This window comes from Dreissena polymorpha, chromosome 2 (genome assembly GCF_020536995.1).
Source record: "Dreissena polymorpha isolate Duluth1 chromosome 2, UMN_Dpol_1.0, whole genome shotgun sequence".
Lineage (NCBI taxonomy): Eukaryota > Metazoa > Mollusca > Bivalvia > Myida > Dreissenidae > Dreissena > Dreissena polymorpha.
The window spans coordinates 129,260,639-129,287,309 of record NC_068356.1 but is presented as its reverse complement, the minus strand read 5'-3'; the positions used below and the strand labels follow the sequence as shown (position 1 = coordinate 129,287,309).

Here is a 26,671-nt window from a genome sequence, read left to right as displayed (position 1 = left end):
CTAATGCACTTTTTTTTAAACATTCCTATTTGTGTTAACAGATGACTGTGACGGCTCAAGATGGCGGTACGCCTGCACGCTTTGCCACAATCACTGTGGACGTTAACGTTGTGAGAGAGACTGGTGCCCTGCGATTCACCTTGGATACATACTCTGCTACTATACCTGAAACAGAGCGTGTCAACAGCTCGATTGTGCAGACCTTTGCCAACCCAGGGGTTTGTCTACCTATAAATTGATTGAACAAAAATGTTTCAAATAACAAATCAATTTTCCTGAATACTTTATAATAGAAAATGGAATAAAAGGGACAATGGAAAAATTACCATACTTATATAACAGAACTGCAAATAAATATAATATTTTATGATACTTATTACTTTATTAATTAAGAATACAAAAACAACTCGAAGCTTATGCACTGTTTTAAACAATTGATCATCAAAGAATATTAATTAAATGCACAAAATTATATATTTATATACATCTTTTTACCAAAAACTCATTATTGAAATGTAAGTTTATTTAAGTCTAGAAATATTATGTCATAATTACCAGTTTGCTCAAAATGATGTCTTTATTGTAGACCCCTCAATACAGCATTATAAGCTCTGAGCCAGGCATTACATACTTTGGTATCAATCCCTCTACTGGGTCAATATTTGTGCGCCGAGCTCTGCAGACTGACCCTGCATACCTGACCTTCTACAGGTGAGCAGCCATGGAGATTGGACAGTTTTAGTTATGTTCAGCATGAGGTTTTCTGTAAGAGATTAATCAAGCTGGACCTTTTCTAGTCAAATATAGTAACGCCAAATGTAGTAATTTTAGGCTGAATTTTTGTAATCTTAAAAAATGCACATTTTTAATCAGTATTTTTCTGAAAAGGACTTGTAAAATATGCTGTGAAAATAAATTGCCCAACTTTGTCAGAAAAACACGTATGCCCCTTGCAAAAACTGAAATCTTATCTTTATTTATTAAATATCTCAAAATACCAACAAGTGGTTTATATCATCACGATCAGCTTTCTATGTCTGTTGATTTACTCTTAAAAGGTGGGAAATGTGCGTAAAGAGTTGTAAAAACAATAGCTATGGTTTTTGTTTTTTTCTAAGTTTTGTATAATTAAGAAATATATAATTTCATTTAATCCATTTATTTTTTTATTTTTAGGCTGCAAATTGAAGCAGTAGCTCAGGGCTCAATATCCCAACAAAGGGCAACTGCTTTCGTGAACGTGACTGTCATTCGCAATGCCAACGCCCCAATCTTCAGCCGTGACCAGTACACTGAGGTCATTCAGGACACACTCTTAGTTGGCAGCCTCATTCTAACGGTCACTGCAACTGACCAGGACTTCGACACTATAGGATACTCAGTGATTAGCGGACTGAACAGCACGGACTTTTTCTACCTCAATCCATTCACTGGTGCGATCAGTTTGAGCAGATCGGTCTTCAACACTGGCCAGGACAGTTATCGCTTTACAGTTCAAGCTAGCGATCAGCGTATCAACACGCGCTTTGACACGGCTGAGGTGTTCATTCAGATCTTGAGAGATACAGGAGCCCCTCAGTTTACTCAAGAACCCTATGTCGGTACTGTGAGAGAAATCGATGTCAATGGAACCTCAATTGTTCAGACAAACTGCTTTGATAATGACAGGCGCGGAAATATTGTGTATGCCCCAGTTGCATACACTCTTGCATCTGCTTTCTTTTCTATAAATTCACAGACTGGAAATGTTTTCCTGTTCAATGGCGGGTCTCTCAGACTGCATGGTGCTAGTCAATACACTGTAAGTATTTACAAGAATTTGATTTCATGATATGATGTAATAGTTTCAGAAAAATATCAACAAGAGTTGTTACTGTGCTGTATTAAAGAAATCATTTTGTAAGTCTCTTCCTTTGTATGGATACTGTACTAGTATCTTAAATGAGCTGTTTAAAGATATTTTTTCCCATGTGGCTGTAAAGATTTGTTCATATGACCAATCCAAGTACAATCAGCACAGTTTCTGCTTATGTGCATTTGTTATCTATTTTATTGTATGTTTCTGTTCAGTTCCGTATTGAATGCTACGACTCTGCCTATCCAAACAACAAGGACTTCTCTGATGTGATAATCAATGTCCGGCGCAATTTGAACCCGCCAGTTTTCGAGTTCCCCAATTATAGCCAGACCATCCCAGAAACCTGGGCACTCGGAAGTGAAGTGCTGCGCGTATCTGCAGTTGATGGGGACGGTGACCTCGTTACTTACTCCATTAGTGGGGATGCATTTGGTACCAATAATCGTGCCAATGAGTACTACTTTATTGGGGCGGAGGATGGAAGAATTTACTTGAAGAAACCGTTGACCATGGGCTCTCATACGGAGGATAATGTTAGTGGTTGTTTTTCGATGAATTTTGCAATACATTTTAAAATGCTTTTTATAGACAAAAAATATTGCCTTTTTATAATTGGATGGACTTAAATGGCATTGATTAAGAACTTATTAATAAACAAACATTTATTAAGCTTAACTATATCCAGGCAAACATATCAATAATGTTATTTTTGTTATATTTGTTTGTTTTTCATCAGATTGGATTGCGTGCCTGTGACAACAGACTGAACGAACGTCAGTGTGGCACTGCGGTTGCCAGGGTTATTATAACCAGAGACCGGTTCCCACCAGTATTTGTCAACCAGCCATACCAGGCCTCCATCAACAAGAACCATGGCGTAAACACCACAGTCCAGTTTACGTCTGCTGTCGATTCAGACCTTGTTGTGAGTAAATGAAATATTTGGACAATATATTACACAATTTCATGTCTTTGAACATTCCAAAGATAAAATCCTTTGATTGATTTGATTAGGTGATGTAACATACAATAAGGATTTGATTAACTACCATTGTTTGTTACATTTTTTGATGAATGTGTATAGATTGGCCTCCTACACCTATTAACTTCATCCTATCAGTTTATAACATTTTATTAGCAAGCACTTAAATGATTAAAAATGCATTACTTACAGGGACAAATCCGTTACAAGATGGATGGACTGTACCCAGCCCCAACGTTCTTCACAGTGAACGAGTTATCTGGTGAAATCAGATTGCAATCAAGTATTGCAACAGATGCAATGCTCACTAACACATACTTCGTAAAACTGCTTGCCTATGACACTGCATACCCAACCATGTTTGGAACTGCGACTGCAACAATTTTCGTAAACCGTAATCCGAATGGTCCAGTGTTCCTCAACCAAAATTGCAGAGCCTCAATCTCAGAAACTGCTTTGATTGGCCAGAATATTTTCAATGCCACAGCTGTTGATGCTGACCTGGTGAGTAAGAGGAAATAATGTTTGTAAGACTTGGAAATTGTTTTAGAAAGCCTGATAATTAAACGGTATTGAAAAACATCTAAACCCTTTTTTAAATTTTTTTGTCAAAATAACTGCCCAAGGCATAATATCATGTAATATTGTATAAATAGTCATATCATTACATAAGTTTTAAATAATGTTTCTGATTATGTGCTAAAGATATTTGCATGCTTGCTTTCAGGATATACTCTCTTACTCTTTTGGAGCCAATACCGATGTTGACGACACAACCTTCTTCTACTTGAATCCTGATACTGGTTTCATTGTTCTAAGATCTTTGCTCACAAATACTGCACTCTCTCAGTTCCAGGTAAGTGTTATGCAGCATTTCTTAACCATGAAATGTAAACGTATGAAATATAGTGAAGACAATTATTGGATTAATTGTATTTGTATGTACTAAGTATGCTTACTATGTATTGGTAAATCAGCTTAAGTAAGAAAGTGGAGTAGATTAACTAATGTTATAATATGACTGAACAACTGATGTTAATTGCTAAATTACTAATGACAAATTTCTCCTTTACAATTTTGGAAAGCACACAATCTGAAATATTTGAGTTTTGTTCTGAAAAAACTGGGCATACTGCATGTGCGTAAAGTGTCGTCCCAGATTGGCCTGTGCAGTCCACACAGTCTAATCAAGGATGACACTTTCCGCTTTTATGACGTTTTTCGTTTAAATCAAGTCTCTTCTTAGCAAAAATCCAATTTAGGAGGAAAGTGTCGTCCCTGATTAGGCTGTGCGGACTGCACAGGCTAATCTGGGACGACACTTTTTGCACATGCATTATGCCCAGTTTTCTCAGAACGCGACTCATTTATTCAATTGCCCTCATCTCCTTTAATTAAAATTAAACTACATGTTTTACTGTACTTGCAAACATACATTTACCTTCTGACCAGTTCAACGTCCTCGTGAGTGACGAGAGCAACCCAGCAAAGACATCAACGCTTAACTGTGTCTTTGACATTGTGCGAGACACTGCACCTCCTATCTTCATCCGAACACCTTACAGAGTAAATATTCTCGAGAACCGACCAATCAATGACAGGATCTTCAGCGTCACCGCCACTGATGCAGATCTGCGTGGTGCAATAGTTTACGGCGTCTCGGCAGATTTTGTTGCTGGCAACTACCTGCCTGCCTTCTACTTCGCCATAGATGCGCAGAATGGTGATATTCGTGTTCGCAATACTCTGAGGACAGAGTCCACTATGTCATCTACATATCAGGTAAACAGTTTAATGAAAACAGTAATCTAGGTTTCTAATAAAATAATTAATAGTATTCTAAGCATTGAAATGGTTATTCTCCACCTTAAGTCTATTGTTTTTATGTCCCCCACCACTATAGTGAGGGACATATTGTTTTTGCCCTGTCTGTTGGTTTGTTGGTTAGTTGCTTTGTGCGTTTGTTTGCCCAAACTTTAACATTTGCAATAACTTTTGCAATATTGAAGATATCAGCTTCATATTTGGCATGCATGTGTATCTCATGGAGCTGCACATTTTAAGTGGTGAAAGGTCAAGGTCAAGGTCATCCTTCAAGGTCAAAGGTCAAATATATGGGTCAAAATCGCTCATTTAATGTTCACTTTTTAGCTCACCTGATTGCTCAGGTGAGCTTTTGTGATCGGTTTTTGTCTGTCGTATGTCCGTCCGTCTGTCGTCCACATTTGGTTTTTAAACACTCTAGAGGCCACATTTCTTGTCTGATCTTCATGAAACTTGGTCAGAAGATGTGTCCCAATGATATCTCGATAGAGTTCAAAACTGGGTCATGCTGGGTCAAAAACTAGGTCACTAGGTCAAAAAAAAGAAAAAATGCCCAATCTTCATGTAACTTTGTCAAAATGTTTGTCTTAATGATATGTTGGTTGAGTTCAAAAGTGGATCCAGTCCGTTGAAAAACATGGCCGCCAGTGGGCGGGGCAGTTTTCCTTATTTGGCTATAGAGAAACCTTGTAAACACTCTAGAGGCCACATTTCTTGTCCGATCTTAATGAAACTTGGTCAGAAGATTGTCCCATTGATACCTCAATCGAGTTCGAAACTGGGTCATGCTGGGTCAAAAACTAGGTCACTAGGTCAATAAAAATAAAAACTTGTAAACACTTCAGAAGTCACATTTCATGCCCAATCTTCATGTAACTTTGTCAAAATGTTTGTCTTAATGATATGTTGGTTGAGTTCAAAAAGGTGAGCGAACTAGGGCCATCTTGGCCCTCTTGTTCAATATTGAAGATAGCAACTTGATATTTGGCATTCATGTGTATCTCATTGAGCTTCACATTTTGAGTGGTAAAAGGTCAAGGTCAATGTCATCCTTCAAGGTCAAACATCAAATATATGGGGACATAGTGTCTCACAAACACATGGCTTGTTTTAACATTCTATGACTTGTGTGAATGAGTGGTTAGTATTTACGAAATCTTTGATTTTCTTGATTGCTCCTGATTTACCAATTCATTTTGATTTTAAAGCTTGATAGCACAATTAAAACTTAGCTATTGCTCAAAGCTTTTACAAAATTACTTTCACAACTGTAATAACCCCCCCCCCCCTTCATAATTTTTCTAAGGATTAATGTGTTTTTCCATGTAGCTTGTGGTGACCGCCTACGACAGCCAGTCCCCAAGGTATGTTGCCACAGCAACTGTCACCATCACTGTAAACAGGAATCCCAGCACACCAGTGTTTGAGCTCACCTCGTACCAAACCACACTCAGCGAGTACTACCCCATAGGACAGCTAGTCTTCAACATCACAGCAACTGACCCAGATTTTGTAAGTATCTTGTGTATAGATGTGTATCTTGTGGGTTTAAACGCTCTAGGAATGTTGATGTTTTTGAGGCTTTGACAAAGGGAACATAAGGGTCACTATAAGTTTATTGATTAAAAAATATCCTGAATTTATGAAAATTATTTCTAATAAAACAAATTACTGTTCGTGAAATAATTTTTATAAGCCTAAGCATGAAGTCAGTTTCCAAAAATCTTAACTTTGAAAGTCCTCAAAGAAAACTTTGCATATTGGGTCTTTTGGAAATGCAGAAATAAATTCTTGCATGCAGGTCAGGTGTGAAATGTTTAAAAGATGTTATTTTCAGGTTTGCCTTACCTTGATTGACAAGCCCACTACAGTATGACAAACATGAAAACTTTAATATTACTTGTTATTTCAGGATACTGTAAAGTACTCCTTTGTCGTTCAAAGTGAAAATCTGAATCCTACCATCAACCGTGGTCTTGATTTCTTCTATATTCTTGAGAGCTCTGGATTGGTCTACCTGAAGACACCACTCTACACTGACACTCTGCAAGAAAGCAGATTTACTGTATGTTAACCAAGAGTCTATAGAGATTTACTGTATGTTAACCCAGAGTCTGTTGATTTCTGTGGGTATACCAATAAAAGATCCAATACCCATTTAAAGATCCATACGAGAAACAATTATTGTGACAAATTCGTTTGTATTTTACAACTTTTAGATAAATATTTATTATATTTTTTGGTCTATGGTCATTATTGAGGAAACCAAAATGTGTAAGAAATATTATAGATCAAATGTTTCATTCGTAATAATTTTGCAACCAATGTTCAGTGACAAACATTTACTTTCCAACAGATGCAAGTTCAAGCACGCGACCAAAGGTTCCCTGAAGAGCGTTTTGCAGTAGCTCCCGTTACAGTGTTTGTCACTCGTACCAGAAACCCACCAGTGTTTGTGCAGACGCCGTACAGAGTGACTGTATCTGAGAATATTGCGGTTGGCAGTAACATCTACAGGGTCACTGCACAAGACTCTGACCTGGAGGTGGAGTTTTTTCAATTCTTTTTGATGTATTTCTAAATGAGCCATTCATTGTGTATTATAATGATGCCATTTAAATATGTTTTGGGGTCATTTTTTGTGAAAAGAGCATATACATGTCATATAAACAAATTTAATAGCAACACTTTATGAGTAATTAATCAATATACATACGATATTTAAGCATACCATTCTAACTAAAGATTTTCATCATAAACACAGGTTTTGTGATGGAACTTCTTGCATTATGCAAAAATGATTCTTATGCCATGGGTCATATCTTCTAAAACCGAAGCCTGTTCTTAATATTTATTAAATGTTTACAGCATTATATTAGCTTGTATGTGAGAACTATGTACCTTGTCAAGCTTTTGTCTTAATGGTATTGTTCTAAAATATAAAAACTAAACTGACATGACAAAACATATACATGTATTTGTTTTTGTCTCCCATTTTAGAGTGTTGCCAGTAGAAAATGAACATGTTAAAATACATAGAAATTACATAAATCCCAAAATGAACAAAAAACATGTTGGCATAGTAGTACTTAGGTTTGTTTATAATATCTGGAGTCCTGTCTCAGAGTGTTTATACTACAAATGGTTTGAAAGAACTAAACATACACTTGCTCATTGGTTTTGTTTCAGGAAAGAATAGAGTACGTGGTTGTTGGTGATGATGTAGCACCCTACTATTTCCGTGTTAACTCCACCACGGGTGAAGTCCATGTTAGAAACAATCTTATCACAGACAGGGTCAACTTCAGATACAATGTAACTTTTTATTTCTTTTTGTTTTTAATTTCATAAATATTTTTAATAATGTGCTGCGTTTTGAGTATAATACTATAATCTAGCGCTTAAAAATTTCCTATGCACATGAAGTTGCTCTACATGGTGAGAATTATAATCATATCATCAGACCAGTATGAAATGGTCATCAATGTTAATAAAGTGATTATAATAAAAATGGGTCAACCCAACACACTGCTCAATGCAATCTTTATTTCCAAACCTATTGTGAAGATTTTAAATGACATACATGTCATATTTACCAGTATTTTGAGTTCTTTCGAGTTCTGAAGATGTTTTCTGTAGTGTGCTGTTAATTGTTTAAATATAAAAAATAACTGTATGTTTGTCTGTGTTTAGCTGCGTGTGCAAGCCTATGACACGGCCTACAGAGCTCAGATTGCTGAGTCTGTGGTGGAAATAACCGTAACAAGGAATGAGTTTTCTCCTGTATTTTTGTTATCGCCATACCGTGTCACCATCAACGAAACCATCACTCTCGGATCTTGTATTCTCACTGTGTCAGCTAGAGATCAAGATGGGGTATGTTTTCTTTTAGGCTTGTTAATTGTTGATTTTGTGTTGTTAACTATAACTGCTCACTACCAAGAATCTGTATACTATGTGTTTTTATTTTACTTTAAATATTAGTTAATTGATATACTACGTTTCCTTTACATTCTTTGAACAATGCCCCATGAGTCTTCTTTAATACAATGGAAGCATTTTTAGAATGCAAGTAACTTTGTTAAGCTAACAGAGGTTGCAAATCTGATTGATATGCAAGTTACAAAGCATGTTGCTTTGGTAGAACCCTTGATGTCTTTTGATGTCATACCTTTTGCATACCTACCAAAGTAGGGATCAAACTCATGATTGTCGTTGTTCAACATCTTTTAGTAAATGATCCTTACTCTGGAAAAATGGGGCCTAATGCACGTGCACAATGTATTGCCACATATTAGCCTGTGCAGTCTGCATAGGATAATCCAGGACGACACCTTACGCACATGCATTAAGCCCTGTTTTCCCCTAGGTAGGTTCAAAATAATTTCAATATGGCTGACATTTTGTTGAACTCAACTATGTGTTTGCATGTTCAGGACCGTGTAACATACACTACCAATGGTGACCAGTCCACACTAGAGTTCTTCAGCCTGGGAACCGACTCTGGAGCCATCTGTGTCCGTCAATCCCTCTTGGGCAGTCGACAGACCGAGTACAGGGTGGGTATGAACTACAGGGTCTGGTCATTGAACAGGAAGAACATGCGTAGTTTGTTCAAAAACAGCATGTTAAGTAAATAATTATTGTATTAATAAACCTGTTCAGTTGATGTTTTTGCAGCTTTTTCTTGATACAAATTGTGTATAAGTATTTAATTTATAAAGATTTTTTTAAATTGATATAATTTATAAACGTTTAGAAATTATTCTTATCTTTTTTTAGCTCATCTATTTTTTGAAAAAAAATTATGAGCTATTGTCATCACCTTGGCGTCGGCGTCGGCGTCGGCGTCGGCGTTGGCGTTGGCGTTGGCGTCGGCGTCCGGTTAAGTTTTGCGTTTAGGTCCACTTTTCTCAGAAAGTATCAATGCTATTGCATTCAAACTTGGTACACTTACTTACTATCATGAGGGGACTAGGCAGGCAAAGTTAGATAACTCTGGCGTGCATTTTGACAGAATTATGTGCCCTTTTTATACTTAAAAAATTGAAAATTTTGGTTAAGTTTTGCGTTTAGTTCCACTTTTCTCAGTAAGTATCAATGCTATTGCATTCAAACTTGGTACACTTACTTACTATCATGAGGGGACTGGGCAGGCAAAGTTAGATAACTCTGGCATGCATTTTGACAGAATTATGTGCCCTTTTTATACTTAGAAAATTGACAATTTTGGTTAAGTTTTGTGTTTAGGTCCATTTTATTCCTTAAGCATCAAAGCTATTGCTTTCATACTTGCAACACTTACTAACTATCATAAGGGGACTGTGCAGGCAAAGTAATGTAACTCTGACTGGCATTTTGACAGAATTATGTGCCCTTTTTATACTTAGAAAATTGAAAATTTGATTAAGTTTTGTGTTTAGGTCCACTTTATTCCTACAGTATCAAAGCTATTGCTTTCATACTTGCAAGATTTATGAACTATCATAAGGGGACGGTGCAGGCAAAGTTATGTAACTCTGACTGGCATTTGGACGGAATTATGGGCCCTTTATACTTAGAAAATTGAAAATTTGGTTAAGATTTATGTTTTGGTCACTTTACCCCTAAAGTATCATAGATATTGCTTTCATACTTGGAACACTCACAAACTATCATAAGGGTACAGTAAAAGGACAAGTTGCATAACTCTGGTTGTCATTGTTACGGAATTATGGCCCTTTTTTGACTTAGTAACTTTTAATATATGGTTAAATTTTGTGTTTCGATCCACTCGAAGTATCAAGGCTATTGCTTTCAAACTTCAAATACTTACATGCTATCATGAGGTTACTGTACCTGGCAACTTGAATTTTACTTTGACCTTTGAATGACCTTGACTCTCAAGGTCAAATTATTAAATTTTGCTAAAATTGCCATAACTTCTTTATTTATGATTAGATTTGATTGATACTTTGATGAAACTACTCTTACCTGACATACCACAATAGACTTCACCCAAACCATCCCCCGTGCCCTCCCCTCCCCCCCCCCCCCCTAATTTTTTTTTTTTTTTTTTTTTTTTTTATAAGATCATCTCACAAATGACCACCACACCCTCACACTATACCCCCCCCCCCCCCACCCCCCCCACCCCCCCCCCCCAAATTTTTTTTTTGATTTTTTTTTTTGATTTTTTTTTTTTTTTTAAGATCATCTCACAAATTATCACCACACCCTCACACTATACCCCCCCCCCCCCGATTTTTTTATTATTTTTTTTTTTTTTCGCTTTTTTGGAAGATAATGTAATAAATGTCCACAACCCCACACTATACACCCCTCTTCACTCCACTCCTCCCTCCTTTGTGATTGAAAATGAGAGTCCCTTCACCTTTAAAAAGAAAATAGATGAGCGGTCTGCACCCGCAAGGCGGTGCTCTTGTTTAATATTAATTCAGTCATTATTAAGGTATCCTCCTTATTATATAACCTTGTCTTGTCGGGCCTTTTATCTCATTTGGTAGAGCACCGGGCTCGGCCCAATCCTGTGTGGGATCGGTCATGAATCCTTTCTGTGGCCATTTTCCCTTAACTCTGATTCAAGTAGGGCAGTTGTAAGTTACTGGCATAAGATTTCTGGTAAGCTAGCATACCTTGGAAAAGTGAGTTGGTTATCTGACCACCAAAATCTCATTAGGTGCAATGTTTAATATTTAACAAACACACATTTAATTAGAAATTCTCATTTTTTGGCATCAGATGACCATCACAGCAAATGACAATGGAAATCCAGCCAGAACCAGTTTTGTGGAAGCGTTCATCACAGTGATCCGTGACCAGTTCCCACCAGTGTTCATCAACTTGCCATATGGTGTTACGCTAAGCGAGTATACATCTGTGGGATCGTTTGTTTTTGACACCAACGCCACTGACAGTGACCTTGTGGTGAGGATAGATATGAGTAAACACAAAGGAATCTGTCTACTGTTGAATCTGTCGCTTTTTTTAGTACTGCATTTTTATGTTCCCCACCACTATAGTGGGGGACATATTGTTTTTGCCCTGTCTGTTGGTTTGTTGGTTTGTTTGCTCCAACTTTAAAATTTTGCCATAACTTTTGCAATATTGAAGATAGCAACTTCATATTTGGCATGCATGTGTATCTCACAAAGCTGCACATTTCGAGTGGTTCAAGGTCAAGGTCATCCTTTAAGGTAAAAGGTCAAATATATAGCTTCATAGGGCAGAAGGGGACATAGTGTTTCCGACAAACACATTTCTTGTTTACTATTAGAATTAATAATATCACGTAACATCCTTAATGTGTTCCCGTAAATGTGTTGTAGAATTTTTCATTTTTGTGTGCTTTTTTTCTATTTTAAATTTTCATCCTCATTTTAAACTGATGTGTTTACATGTGACAGGGCCAGATCCGCTACTCTCTGATCGGAGACTACCCCACCCAGAGCTTCTTCACTCTGGACACAGTCACTGGCATCCTGACGACAATAAGCAGTCTGCGACTCGATGCTAACTACGCCTCATTCTACGTAGCCAGAGTTACCGCTATCGACAACCTTCGACCCAACCAGATCGCCACGGCAACTGTTGCTATCAATGTGATTCGCAACCAGAATGGCCCCATTTTCTCACTGCCTAGCTACACTAACACAATTCCTGAGACCACCAGTGTGGGGAATGTGGTGCTTAATGTGACGGCCAGAGATTTGGACGTCAATGTAGGTTGACGGTGTGATTATATCGCTTTTGTTTTCATGATAATGCTTCTGAAATTGACTTTTTTAGCATTGTGACAGAATGTTTTACAAATGAAGTTTTTTGTTGGAATGGAACAAGTACGACCATTTTAAAAAGTCTGAATATTAACATGATATACATTTGAAATTGTTTGGCATTTCCGAATTGAGTGATTATTTGCAATCCTTTTACACAAATTGTAAATAGCGATCCCTTGTCCAGATTGAAGTCAGCAGTTTTTGTCTTCTTTAAATATTGTGTTTTGATACTTTGAGAACTAGCAAATGTTGAACATGCTAGTATATACAAGCTCTTATTTTCAGGACCAGATCACTTACTATCTGACCTCACAGACATTTTCTGGGAATCAGTTCAACAACTTCTATTTCTACATGGACCCCAACACAGGCGCTGTTTGGTTGAGAGCGTCGGTGCTAAACATTGGCATTAACAACTTCTTTGTAAGTCCTTGGCATTTAAAATGTACTTCATTCAGTTTGTTTTGTAGTTCTTGTTTGTTTCATTCATGTGTAACTGTCAACTTGAAACAAAAAGAATGGATTGTTTAACTTTTTATTGGTTCAATGTCGTTTTTTTTTTTTTTCTTGTATTTTTGTGTCTCTGTTAATTATTTCATCATTAATATCCAACATGTTTTACTGTAATGGACAATTCAAATTATTATCCCCCGCCATAGGCGGAAGGATATTGTTTTGGCGTTGTCCGTCCGTCTTTCCGTCCGTCCGTCCTGAGCCACATCTTGGAAGTGCTTTGGCAGATTTCATTGAAACTTGGTATGAGTATATATATATAGATAAGAGGATAATGGACGCCAAATGGCATTGTATACCATCTGTTAATAACAGAGTTATGGCCCTTTGTATCTTGAAAAAAATGCTTTTTTGTGTGTCCGGAGCCATATCTTGGAAATGCTTTGGCGGATTTAATTGCAGCTTGGTATCAGTATATATATATGTATAAGAGGATAATGCACGCCAAATGGCATTGTACACCATCTGTTAATAATGGAGTCATGGCCCTTTGTATCTTGAAAAAATGTTTTTTGTGTGTGTCAAATATAACATTTTGTATCCATAAGCATATTGGCGGGGGACATCAATTCAACGAATTTGCTTGTTTCAATTGGATTTTCCATGTATTCAAATTGTATCAGTAATTTTTTGTACCTTCTGCAGTTGACCTTCCGAGCCTGTGACAGTGGTCTACCGCAGCGCTGTGCCAACAGTACTGGAACAATCAACGTACTGCGTAACCAGTTCCCCCCGATCTTCCGCAACGAGCCTTACAGCCGCACTATTCAGGACACAGCCGTTGTTGGTAGCAGCGTGTTAACAATCACTGCCACAGACGCTGACCAGATTGGCACTCTTGTGTACGAGGCACTGACCACTCCCTATCCATTCGAGCTCAACCGTCTTACTGGTGTCGTCACCTTACAGTACCAGGGCTTGTTGTATGGTCCTGCCTTGTACACTGTAAGTAACGATACTTCTCGTTATGTGTCATTCACACTGAGAATGTTAACAGATCCATACATTCAATGATTAATAAATAATTATTTATTGATGCATGTTTGGATATTGACAGGGCATTTTTAACCAGGTTTTCCGAAGGAAAAAACTGGTTATTAGATTGGCGAATGCGGGCGGGCTGGCTGGCTGGCTGGCTGGCGGGCTGGCGGGCCGGTGGAACAAGCTTGTCCGGGCCATAACTATGTTGTTCATTGTCAGATTTTAAAATCATTTGGCACATTTGTTCACCATCATTGGACGGTGTGTCGCGCGATATAATTACGTCGATATCTCCAAGGTCAAGGTCACACTGAGTTCAAAGGTCAAAAATGGCCATAAATGAGCTTGTCCTGGCCATAACTATGTCATTCATTGTGAGATTTTAAAATCATTTGGCACATTTGTTCACCATCATGGGACGGTGTGTCGCATGAAAGAATCACATCAATATCTCCAACGTCAAGGTCGCCACGACTAAAAATATATTTAAAAAAAAAAAAAAAAACTTACCAAGGGGGGTAATTTTGTTTGTTCATTTCAAAAGTTCAGTTTGAGTTTTCTCCCTTTATCAGATTTTTTTCACAATGAAAACCTGGTTTTGTGACAATTTTGTCCCTTGTCATTCTTGAATTGATATTTGATAGAAAGAAATTAAAACACATTTAGTGTGTAACACTTTCCATGTAAATATTTCTGAATAACTTAATTTTTATCTTCATATGAGTACATATTTTATAATCTAGTATAAAGTATGCTCTTTAGTGTAAAGAGAAATAATTTTGATTGAAAATTTATTTTTTACGAAAAATGTTATCACGGGATTGTGTTTCCTTTCAGTTCCGCGTGCGTGTCTATGACGATGCCGATACAACCAGATTTGACGACAGCAACGTCACAGTATCCGTTATTCAGAACCCAAGTGGACCTAACTTCCTAAATGACCCCTATTCAGTGACCATCTCAGACAACCACGCCTTGGGATCCATAGTCGTCAACACTACTGCTGTGGATCTGGATGGGGTAAGTAGTCAGATGAAGTAGGATGATAATGAGCCATGTTCTAGGAAAAGTGGGCTTAATGCATGTGTGTTAAATGCTTGCGAGTTCAGCAAAGGCTAACCTGGGACAACTTTCAGCTTATATGGAACTTTTCATTTAAAGTGTCTTGTATTCAAAATCAAGATTAACAGGAAAACGTTCCTGAGAAGCCTGTGCGGACTGCACAATCTGGGATGACACTTTACACACTTGCATTAAGCCCAGTTTTCCCATAATGATTAAGACGATTAAAACGTGACAAGATACTGCATGGAGAATATCTCTTAATAGTGATAAAGGATTATATCAATTATGGTGGTGATGAAGGATGGTGCTGATGATGGTTTTGTTGGTATTAATTATGCTGATGATAATGCCAATGATGCTGATGTTAAAGCCATAAATTTTTATGTACATGATACTTATTGTGATGCTCATGTTATCTCAATAATTATATGGATATTGTGATCACAAAATAAAATCAACAGTCATCAGTGTGGCTTACTTATATTTCTCAAGTGTGAAGACCTGTTTTGATTCAGGATATTGTTCGATACTACTTCCTGGGAGATATACTGGCCCAAGACTTCTTCTACATAACTGCGGACACTGGAGATATATTCCTGAGGCGCTCACTGCTTGGAACCAATGTCACACGATTCCCGGTTTGTGACTTCCACATTTACTCATTTTCATTTCTTTTATATTCAAAAGTAAAAGTAACATTACCACCTTGTGAGGTTATTTTATCTTGTTGACATTTATTTAAAAATTTACATTTTTCATTTTGTAAGACTAAATTCAAACCTATTATGATTATTTTGGTTTGATTTGTTAAATCTATGTCAACAAAAGATATAATTGGAGACTGTATGTAACTTCAATGTTATTATTTTAAAACTGATTATTTAAATATTTGCAATTAATAATATATTCTGGCACTGGCTTTAATTTGTGTTCAGTCTGAACAGGCCCATCTGGGACAAAATCGTACACCCATGCATTTAGCCAAAGTTGGCCAGAACACACCTCGTACAAACATTATTTCTCATATAAACCCTGTTAACAAATGTTTGCAGTTCACAGTAAGAGCATCCGACCAGCGTGTTATTGAAAGGACAGATGAAGCAAGTGTCCTTATCAACGTTGTCAGAGACGTACAGCCACCATTCTTTGTCAACGAACCCTACGCATTTGCTATTAGCGAAAACCGAATCAATGAAGTGGTCTACACTGCAGTTGAAGCAAGGGATAATGATTTGCAGGTAATTACTGGTCAAGTCATCATAGTTATGTTGTTGTTTTTTCCAAGAATTGTTTCTTCTTTCATCAAAATTGGTTAGTTTTTTTTTAGATCTTTACTTAATGTCATAGAACTGACTGTTAACATTGGCACACATTTGTGTTCCTGGTTTGATGATTTTGGTGTTAAAAATCTTTCACTAAATTAGTATGTAGGGCGTTTTGACAATCAACGCCCTGAACATCTTTGTTAATGTTTTAAATATCTATTTATCATTGTTGAAGTTAAGATAAGTCTATACAATCTGATCAACTCATTCATTTTTACATATTTACAGCATAGGTATATGTTGGACTTGATTGAAGTATTTTTAAGCTAGAAACCTTATTACATGTTTATGATTGAAAAAATTCTCCAGTTTGCAGATTTTCATTGATATTTTTTCTTACTCATAGTATTCTGTTTAATAGGGCACCCTCAGATACGAAGCGTTTGGCGTCTACCCAGCTCAGTCATTCTTTGCGATCAATCCAACCAATGGAGACATAAGTGTGATAAGAAGCTTGCGGGAAGATGGTCTCAACAGGCTTTCATACACGGTAAATTGTACTCAGATAAAAATGCAGTATTGAAATATGTGTAAATGCTTAAATTATTTGGAATTACTGATTGAAAATAATTTGGAATTACAGAAGCATATTTGGAATAATTTGAAAAGTATTTATAGATGTTAGTTTTGTCATTATATGCTTCATGTTGTTGGTTTTTGTTGTTTCATTTTGGTTGGTGGTTGGTGGTGGGTGGTTTATGCCGTATTTATGCATATATGTGCATATCAATAAGCTTTATCAAACATTAAAAGCTCGTTATGTTGACAGCTTTTATCCAAAAGTAATCTATAACATTCCATTCACTTTTTTATTTTCCTCCGCTTTTAGTTGGACATCCTGGTATACGACACTGCCTACCCGAACATGCGAGACGTGTCCCAGGTGATCATTACAGTGCTTCGGGATGAGTCCGGGCCCATATTTCAGCCCTCAGCAACCTACCAGGTCACAATCCCAGAGACCACGCCCATTGGTAACAACGTCATTGTTGTAACAGCTGTGGATCCTGACAATGTGAGTGGAAAATGCTTCTAATTGCTTATTTTTCTTTCCTTATAAAGACAATATTTATATGAGCAGATCTGCCTTGTGCAATACTTTTTGTTTGTAATAGGGCACTTTACCTTTATTAATCTGTATTAATATATGATGCAGTCTGCATTAATGAATTTGTCATGTATGTTCATACCAATAATTTAAATGTTGAAATAGCCGACGATAACTAATAAATCTAAGAAGGTAGGGCTGGAATAAGACCAACAAAGTTTAGGAAATGTTTATTTGGACTGAACATATTAATTATGATTTCTTTTACTTAATATGTAAAATAAAACAAAATTGTTGGTAATTATAGACTCTGATACATTTTTCTGATAAATAGTATTTATTGTTTTAAAGATCATGTGCTTGCATGGTTGGTTTACTGTGGTCGTGCATTTTTCAGGATTTTGTCTCGTTCAAACTTCTAAATGGAACAAACAATGGAATGGATTACTTCTTCCTTGATCAAGCTACAGGAGCTGTTTCTGTCAGACGTAACCTCGTCAGAGATCCATTCCTCTCAGAGTACTTGGTAATGCTTGATGGTTTAAAGTGTGATGGTTTACCCTTTCAGTGCTGGAACCGAATTTTTAAGGCCTTTGCAAACAGTTTGGATCCAGATGAGACGCCACAGAACATGGCGTCTCATCAGGATCCAAACTGTTTGCTAGTCTGATGGTATTCTTGGAAAAAAAATCAAGAAAATGGTAATTTTAGAAATTCAACAGACAACATTTTAGCAGACAACAAATTTCCAAGCATGCAAAGGGTTAAACAAACTATCTGTCTTAATGTCATTGTTTTAATCATTATGTGTAAAGACATTAGCTCTTGAATGGAGTCATTATTGCACATTAATTGAATAGTGTCTTACACATACACACGAAAAATTCTGGTTGTGGAGTACCTGTATAACAAAGAATCATATTATTGTTTAATAGCTATACCAATATTTTTTTAGGCATACAAATAACTGTAAAAAAGTGTAAACAAATTGAGTTTAATTCTTTAACAAGTATTGTTCGTACATATTACACAAAATGGCATGCCTTGAAATGAAAGACTCCTCCTCCTGCAGCTTACTCTTCAAGCAATCAGTCGAAGCCGGTCTGCATTTGCTACAGTGCGTATCTTGATCACGCGCCAGATCGATCAGAGACCATTCTTCATTAACACCCCGTACAGACGCTCGATCATCAATGATCAGATCATCAATCAGACTCTTCTGTCAGTCACAGCTCGCGACAATGACCTTGTGGTGAGATTATTGTGTTATCGATTACCACCTTTTTGTGGCTTTTAATGTTTTTGAGTATTGTTTTTTTCTTAATTTGTGTTTACCTTATGCAAAACTTGACTAATCCGTAGATACAAAAAAACTACTTTTTATTTGTGTCGCCTGAATATTTGCATATTGCTATTTGAGGTGTTTTTGGTTGGAATAAAAATAAAAATACCCCGTGGAATAAGGTTACTTTTTGTTTTATTTATCCAACATATTTGTTAAAAAATGTTTCACTCGGTTTTAAATTACAACTTTTGCAAATGCATTATAGGTAACATTTATTTTTCATTTTTTTACCAAATCTGCTTAGATTTTATAACAAAATCTTACACATCTTCTATTCAGCTGTGGGTTTGTTGATGATTGTAGGGCCAGATTCGATACAGGACCATCGGATTCTTCCCAGCAACAGAATATTTCAGCATTGATGAAGTGACGGGTGCTGTCCGCATATTCCGAAGTGTGAGAGGCGACCAGTATTCATCACAGCTATATGTGGTATGAATCATTTTAACCAAAAAAGACAGATAATGAATATCGGGCTACAAAATAATTTAATCATAGAAATTGACATTGAACAACAAATATCTTTTTTAATATCTGAACAAATGAATTAAAGTGATCTGTTGGCGTAATGATATTTTTTTTATAGAATAGGTTTATAAAATTGTGGGTTTTTTAAGTTGTCATTTGTGATTTTAATCCAATGATAATATTCCCCTTGCAGTTGACTGTTCAGGCGTATGACACTGCATTCCCTTCGATGACTGCTCAGGAAGATGTATATATTGATGTCATCCGCAACCCCAACCAACCGCAGTTTCTAGAGAGCTTCTACTCGCGCTCTGTACCAGAAAATATCGCTTTGGGATCCCAGGTGCTTTGCGTGAATGCTACTGACCTTGACGGAGATGTACTGTACTATGAGCTCACTGGGGATCAGGGAAATTTCAACCAGAACCAGTTTGCAAGAGACTTTTTCTTCATGACATCAGGTGGTTGTGTTTTTGTGAGGAGAAATCTTTACGAATCCACCATCAACAGCTACACTTTCACAGCCACGGCTAGGGATCGCGCCTATCCAGAGAAATTTGGGTCAGCTACAGTTCAAATTCAGATTGTGCGGGATCAGTTCAAACCAATTTTCACACTACAGGATTATGTTGTTACAATTCAAGAGAACTCCCCTGTCAATAGTACCCAGCCTATCATAACTGTCACTGCATCTGATAGCGATCTAAGGGTAAGTGCATGTAAAAAATAGTCCTACCATTGAAACTGAATCATAAACTATATGCACCCAGAAAATTGACTCAATTTTGTATCTCAATAATCTTAAAGAATGCAGAATAGTGAAAGTTGAAATAAAATTTATATGCACACCTTGATATAACAAAACTGACCAATATTGACTTGCTACCTTGCAGGGACAGATTGTATACGAGGCCACTGGTGATGGTTCTGCCCTGTCCTACTTTATGATCAACCAGAATGGACAGATCTTTGTGAAACAGAGTCTTAGGAACGAGCTTGCCACAACCTACCTTGTAAGAGAGCTGCCTTCATAGCAATTTGGCCTTTATACCTGATTTTAGGTCTTAAATTTGAATGCTATGTAGTGTTAATTTTGCAGGTAGTTCAGTTTGATAAATATGTCCTGTGATGTTAGTGTTTGGTGTTTATGGAATTAGATGGTGGGCATGTTTCATTGTCTACCTTTGAAATGTCATGCAAGAATTGGTTTTATGCCATGTGGTGGTAGTATGGCTCCATTCATTTTGTTGAGGAGCTACTATGTCGGCTTATGAGGCCACAATACCTTGCATTACTTTGTAGCAGACAGGGTATTTCCTGGTAATACTGTGCCACAGCACAGGATGGTCTGGAGCTTTGCTGGCCATATTTAAGACCCTTTTTTCATGATGCGCCTGATAACCAATATTTTCCCACAAAATCTCCTGCTGTCATTACTTTAATTTAAAATAAATGGTTATCACAAGTTTATAATTAAGCTTTGATTGTTTACAAGATCATCTATTTAATCATTGATTATCTCTGGTTGAATTAACAAATTGTTATTGGTAACCATCTCTTATAAATAAACAGCTGAATGTTAATCAATCAAATCTCATCTGTTGACCAATTACAGATGTCCTTGAGAGCTTACGACAGCTTCTACGCCTACAATTATGGATTTGCAACGGTCCGCATCATTGTGATCCGTAATCCGAACCCTCCAGTGTTCAGCCTGCCGAGCTATCAGGTGACAGTGAACGAGAATATCCCCCTTGGCAACGTGGCAGTTGACATTCAGGCTACTGACGCAGATCAGGTTGGTGCCATTAAGCCTCTATAGCTCAGGCATGCACTTAAATGCATTTACGCATTTAAACTCCCTTAGAAAATCAAATTAGATTTAAGCAGCTGTACGGAATATTTATTTAGATATGAAGATATTTGTTTGATGTTATTTTATGCATTATCAACACAAGTGTTAAACTTTTAAAAGATTTCATTAGACCTGTTAATAATCTATATAGATATAACATTTAATTCCACATTCAAAGAACGTTTATGATACAGTTTAAAAAATCAGAATTGAGCACTGAATATAATCTACACATGACATTGTTTTGTGTTTAATTGTGACTAATAAAAGCATGGGAGATTTTCTGTGAGCGTTTTTATACGCCCGTCTATGACGGGACGTATTATGGTATACCCCGCGTCTGTCCGTCCGTCCGTCCGTCTGTCCGTCCGTCCGTCTGTCCGTCCGTCCGTCCGTCTGTTAATGTCGTACGCTACGTCAAATATCCTTTGACAGATTTTCTTCAAATTTTAACACAATCTTAATATTGATAAACCCTGATCCCCTTTCGTTTTTGACGGAATTCTGAATTGTCGTTCCAGAGTTATGGGACTTTGTTCGTCAAAATTTCGTGATTTCATTGAATGTCCTACTGTAGCTCAAATATCCTTCGATGGATTTTTTTCAAATTTCAACACAATCTTAATATTGATAAACCCTGATCCCCTTTCGTTTTTGACGGAATTCTGAATTGTCGTTCCAGAGTTATGGGACTTTGTTCGTCAAAATTTCGTGATTTCATTGAATGTCCTACTGTAGCTCAAATATCCTTCGATGGATTTTTTTTTTTTTTTTTTAGTATCCCTGAAAAATTGAACAAGGTGAGCTTTTTTCTATTCCGATTGTACACTACCACTTACCCATCTACATTTCTCTTTTATTATTGGTCAAAATATCTATAACAGGTTTACTTCAACTCCATATCCTCTAAAGAAATGCATACATATACTCAAAAAAAGATATGGTATGAATGTCAAGGAGACGGCGCTCCATGCTCATGTACTTATAAAATAAACCATGTATTCAAATACAAATAAACTGAAGTAAAAAAATGATTCAAAGGGTTATTTATTACCTTACTACTTCATTGGCGAACGACGGGCGTATCATGCGCTCATGGCGCAGCTCCTCAGTTAGTATATGAAGTCTTTTGAATGCAATTGAATGTTGCTGATCATAATATACAAAAGAGCATTTGCACAATACTAACAGAAAACTATTGAATGTGCGATGCACCAGTGTACATTTATATATAGCAATTTAATGCATTTACTAGGAAATATCTTGTCCAACACATCACCAGAAGATAATAACATTACAAACAAGATGTTTAAAGCTATTTTTTTTAAGTGAATGAACCTATGAATTGTTCTATGGAAGTGTCTGTGATGTTAACAGTTCTCTTGCGAATTTTTTAGGACTATATAACGTACAGGATGATTCCAACCAGTTTGAATGCCAGTGACTACTTCCTGGTAAACTTTGACAATGGTGACGTCTTAGTGACACGTGAATTGTACCGAAACCGTGCTGTCAGCCAATACACTGTAAGCAATGATATTGTAATAATTATATTAACTACGATTAATAGACTTTTGTTTTAAAACAAAAGAATAGCTTTGATGGATTTAACAAAATTCTTATGATAGCTAAATGTTTTTATGAATTTATGAACTTAGTATAATTGGTTGAAATATTATTTTTAATTGTTGTACTTTTACATGATTGTTCAAGCCAATGACAATCGTGGCATCAACACATGAGTGACTGTTTGTCTGTTACTGTGATGTTTTTTATTAATAAATTTCCTTAAAATAGTTAACGAAAACACAATTTTAGACTTTTACTTTTTAGATGAGCGTTCAAGACTGATAATCAAGACATACACACATGAGTGACCAACTTGTCCTTGACTGTGAATGTTTTTATGAATAAATCTACTTCACATAGTAAAGTAAAATAACATTTAAAACTTTTGCACATTTCAGATGATTGTTCAAGCTAGTGACAATCGAGGCATCAACACAAGAGTGACCAATGTGTCCGTTACTGTGAACGTCCTGAGAAACCAGCCTCCGTTCTTCACCAACACCCCATACAGAATGTCTGTGTCGGAGAGAACAGCCCTTGCTACAAGCCTGTATCGTGTAACAGCCAACGATAATGACCTGATTGGAAGAATTGTATACACGGTGATCGGCGACAGCTACACGCCTGGATACTTCACTGTCGATTCAACCTCTGGTGTGGTCTCAGCCATTTCCAACCTTACAGTGGACTATAACCTTTTCTATGTTGTAAGCATTGTTTATTGTTTAAACCTCTGGCACTGCTAAAAGGAATGCTTTTCTTAACTATCATTAATATTTCATTGTTTATCTCATTTGTGAACCAGAAATTAACTGGTATGCCATTTACGACAACATAAAATACAGTTTTTAAATCTTAATCTTCTTACATTCTTGGTTCAGATCTAAAATGTCTTTGTCACATGTAACATAAATGTAATGTAACCAATCATGTCTACTGCATTCATAAATCTTTTCAGCTGCGTGTTGGTGCGTATGACTCGGCCATTCCGTACGAAACAGCAACAGCAACCATAGAGATTTCAGTGTCCAGGAACGAGAACGAGCCTATCTTTGTTGAGGAGCCGTACCGCTTGAGCCTGCGTGAAAGCACCCCGCTTGGTACCAGTGTGTACCGTATCACTGCTAATGACCGGGATGGAGTAAGTTATGTTTACAACCATGTTCATTATTATATCATTGCTGTAATTTTCTGATTATTCTTATTTTTATTTGTAAAATATCATCCTTTGTATGAAATGTGGGTTAAACTATATAATTACCACCAATATTTTGGCTTTAATATTCAGTTTACTACATTGGGACAAATTTTAATTCTGTTCTATAATACATGCTAGAACATGGTAACTTATTTATAAATTAAAAGCAAAACACAAATTGCAAAGACAGTTTTCATGATTTTAACATGAAACTCAGTCCACCTCGCTTCCATATTATGTGGTTTTAAGGGACTATACATCATTGGTTAATCATGTAACCACTGTGGTTTACTTTCAGGATATTATACGCTACAGCTTGCTTGACGTCATCACCAATAGAATCGCTCGAGAGCATTTCTATCTTCACCCTGACAATGGCAACATTTGGCTTACGAGGACTCTCACAGACTTCACCGAAAACCAGATTGGGGTAAGTGTGTCACGAGAGTGTGGGATACAGCAAACTAATGTTTTGAAAGAAGTTTGGTGTATTACATGAGCCTCGTTTAAAAAAACCCTGGGCATAATGCATGTGCGTAAAGTGTCGTCCAATATTAACCTGTGCAATCTGTTCAGGTTATTCAGGGATGACACATTTTGCCTAAACTGCATTTTTATTACAAGTTCTATTAGAAGACATATTCTATAAACGTGGAAAGTGTCATCCATGATTAGCCTGTGAAAACTACACGGGCTAACCTGGGATGACACTTTTCCCACATGCATTATGCCCAGTATTCCCAGAACATGGCTCACATAATAAATATTGTTGTGTTCTTTCTTATGTTTTGTTTCTATCTTGACTTGTGTCAATAGAACTCTTTGTGTGCAGTGAATTCTCTTCTGTAACCTTACTTTTTATTTAAAAGTAAAATGATATAATACTAGAAAAGAAGAAAATTATAACATCCAGAAGTATAAATTATTCAATTAAATGATTTTTGTTGGTGCTTTCACAAAAGCAAACTTGTTGAAGGGTGTTTTTAAATAAAACGTTGGTCTTCATGTTTCTAGCTTTCAACTATTCAGGTAAGGCGCTTCCAGCCTGTAACATTCCTCATCCAGGAAAAAATTGCATTTGTTAATAATTTCAACATGTCAAAGATGCATATTATAGTTATTAGTTGCTAGTTGTTAAATGCTTTTACATTTATTAAAGCAACGTATGAAAGATGCATATTTAATGGTAAACTTGTATATAGTTATTAGTTGCTAGTTGTTAAATGCTTTTACATTTATTTAAGCAACTTGTGAAAGATGCATATTATATGGTTAACGTGTATAGCTATTAGTTGCTAGTTGTTTAATGCTATTTTATAATATACCCGTTGCAGGCGTTGCTACATAGGATTGTTATGCTATGCATCATTTATGCAACTTGTTTACCCTTATTTTCCCCTACCGGTGAAATCGGAGGGGACTTATGGTGTGCGCTTTGTCTGTCAGTCTGGTCACACTTTTCTGGATCCTGCAATAATAATAATAATAAGTTTTTCATATTTTTTTCATGAAACTTGAAACCTGGATTGATGGCAATATGGAGATTATGCATGTCATTTCATTTTGTTCCTAGGTCAAGAATTCTGGTTGCTATGGCAACAAAAAAAATAAAAATAATAATGATAATGGTGGAGTTTCACTGATAGGGGACCATATTGCTTGGCAATCTCTTGTTTGTTATTTAATATGTTTATTTTTCTCCATTAATTTCATTACAAATTTCATTCTAAAATCCATCACTTTAAGTTAACTGTTTAAGTTTATGAAAGTGGACATGCATTCAGTTAACAACAGTTCGCTTACTGTAGACCTTGTATATTGGGAGTTGTAGTGTCTGAAGGTCACTATTGATTTCCATCTTGATATAGCATGATTGCAATATTATATCTTGTGTTATTTGTATACATATACAATTATCCATGTAGAAGTGATCAAATCTGAACCAAAAAACTCTTTGGGGCCATTAAATTTGTAAATCTTGTGAATTGTTAAGAAAAAATGGGATTTTTATGATGTATGACTGAAAAATAATTTTACAAAAAATGGTCAGACAAAATACCAATAATTTCAAGTTGTTTTTCCAATCCCAATTTGTCTTGGACTGGCAAAATCACAAATTAAAAAGATCCTTAGTAAATAGCACTTCTGCTGTGTATAATAACTAAACTGAACCATTTCTTCAGATATCTGTGCGAGCATCGGACCAGAGGAGACCTGAGCGTGTTGATGACTCAGTGGTAGTGGTGAACATCGTCCGGGACCAAATTCCCCCGGTGTTCACCAATGAGCCTTACACAGTCTCAATCCTCGACAGTGCAGCAATCAACCAGTCCATCTATACTGTGCGAGCTGTGGACTCAGACCTTCAGGTCAGTAGTTTTGCATCATATAGGGTTACATTTTCTATTGTTATATCCACTGCAGTGCAGGACTGGAGTTGAGTAGTGGCTGTGTCAGAATAAGTTTGTAGACAAGAAAACCACTAATTTCTGAGGTGAATTTATAGCTTAAGGTAGCGCACCTCTAATGGGCACATATCCAAATATAATCTAATTAATTATTTTCTTAATCAGCATCATTTCACTGAACTACATGCAAATTTGTAGGTAGGCTTTCCTTGCTTTTTAAAAAAATATACCGATTTTTTCAAAACCACCCCACGCTCGGCTTTTGTCCAGTTTATTTTCACCCCTGGGGTATATAAAAGTTCCATAATTCATTCAAATTTCCAAATATGGGCATGCAGTTGGTGTTTTCAGATGCTGTAAAGGTGTTTAAAGTTTAAACAAGATTAAATAAGTATTCTTTTACAGACATTTATTTTTTACAAATTTTTATCTATGGAAGAGCGCCATGAAATGT

General features: G+C 36.5%; 1 protein-coding gene across 1 annotated transcript in view; it reads left to right on the top strand.

Moving 5' to 3' along the window:
- The window catches only part of LOC127870076 (uncharacterized), a 134,080-nt gene that overhangs the window by 73,627 nt on the left and 33,782 nt on the right, over nt 1–26,671 (top strand). The window contains 34 exon segments of the mRNA XM_052412735.1: nt 42–218; nt 587–711; nt 1,177–1,801; nt 2,071–2,391; nt 2,595–2,783; nt 3,033–3,344; nt 3,568–3,696; nt 4,293–4,622; nt 5,994–6,176; nt 6,577–6,729; nt 7,021–7,209; nt 7,854–7,979; nt 8,358–8,540; nt 9,101–9,223; nt 11,406–11,591; nt 12,071–12,385; nt 12,728–12,865; nt 13,601–13,900; nt 14,774–14,956; nt 15,517–15,639; nt 16,054–16,239; nt 16,688–16,816; nt 17,156–17,341; nt 17,772–17,900; nt 18,447–18,626; nt 19,023–19,151; nt 19,381–19,896; nt 20,081–20,200; nt 20,803–20,985; nt 22,440–22,568; nt 23,010–23,318; nt 23,570–23,752; nt 24,108–24,239; nt 25,993–26,178. Coding sequence (XP_052268695.1) covers nt 42–218; nt 587–711; nt 1,177–1,801; nt 2,071–2,391; nt 2,595–2,783; nt 3,033–3,344; nt 3,568–3,696; nt 4,293–4,622; nt 5,994–6,176; nt 6,577–6,729; nt 7,021–7,209; nt 7,854–7,979; nt 8,358–8,540; nt 9,101–9,223; nt 11,406–11,591; nt 12,071–12,385; nt 12,728–12,865; nt 13,601–13,900; nt 14,774–14,956; nt 15,517–15,639; nt 16,054–16,239; nt 16,688–16,816; nt 17,156–17,341; nt 17,772–17,900; nt 18,447–18,626; nt 19,023–19,151; nt 19,381–19,896; nt 20,081–20,200; nt 20,803–20,985; nt 22,440–22,568; nt 23,010–23,318; nt 23,570–23,752; nt 24,108–24,239; nt 25,993–26,178 — 7,107 coding nt within the window.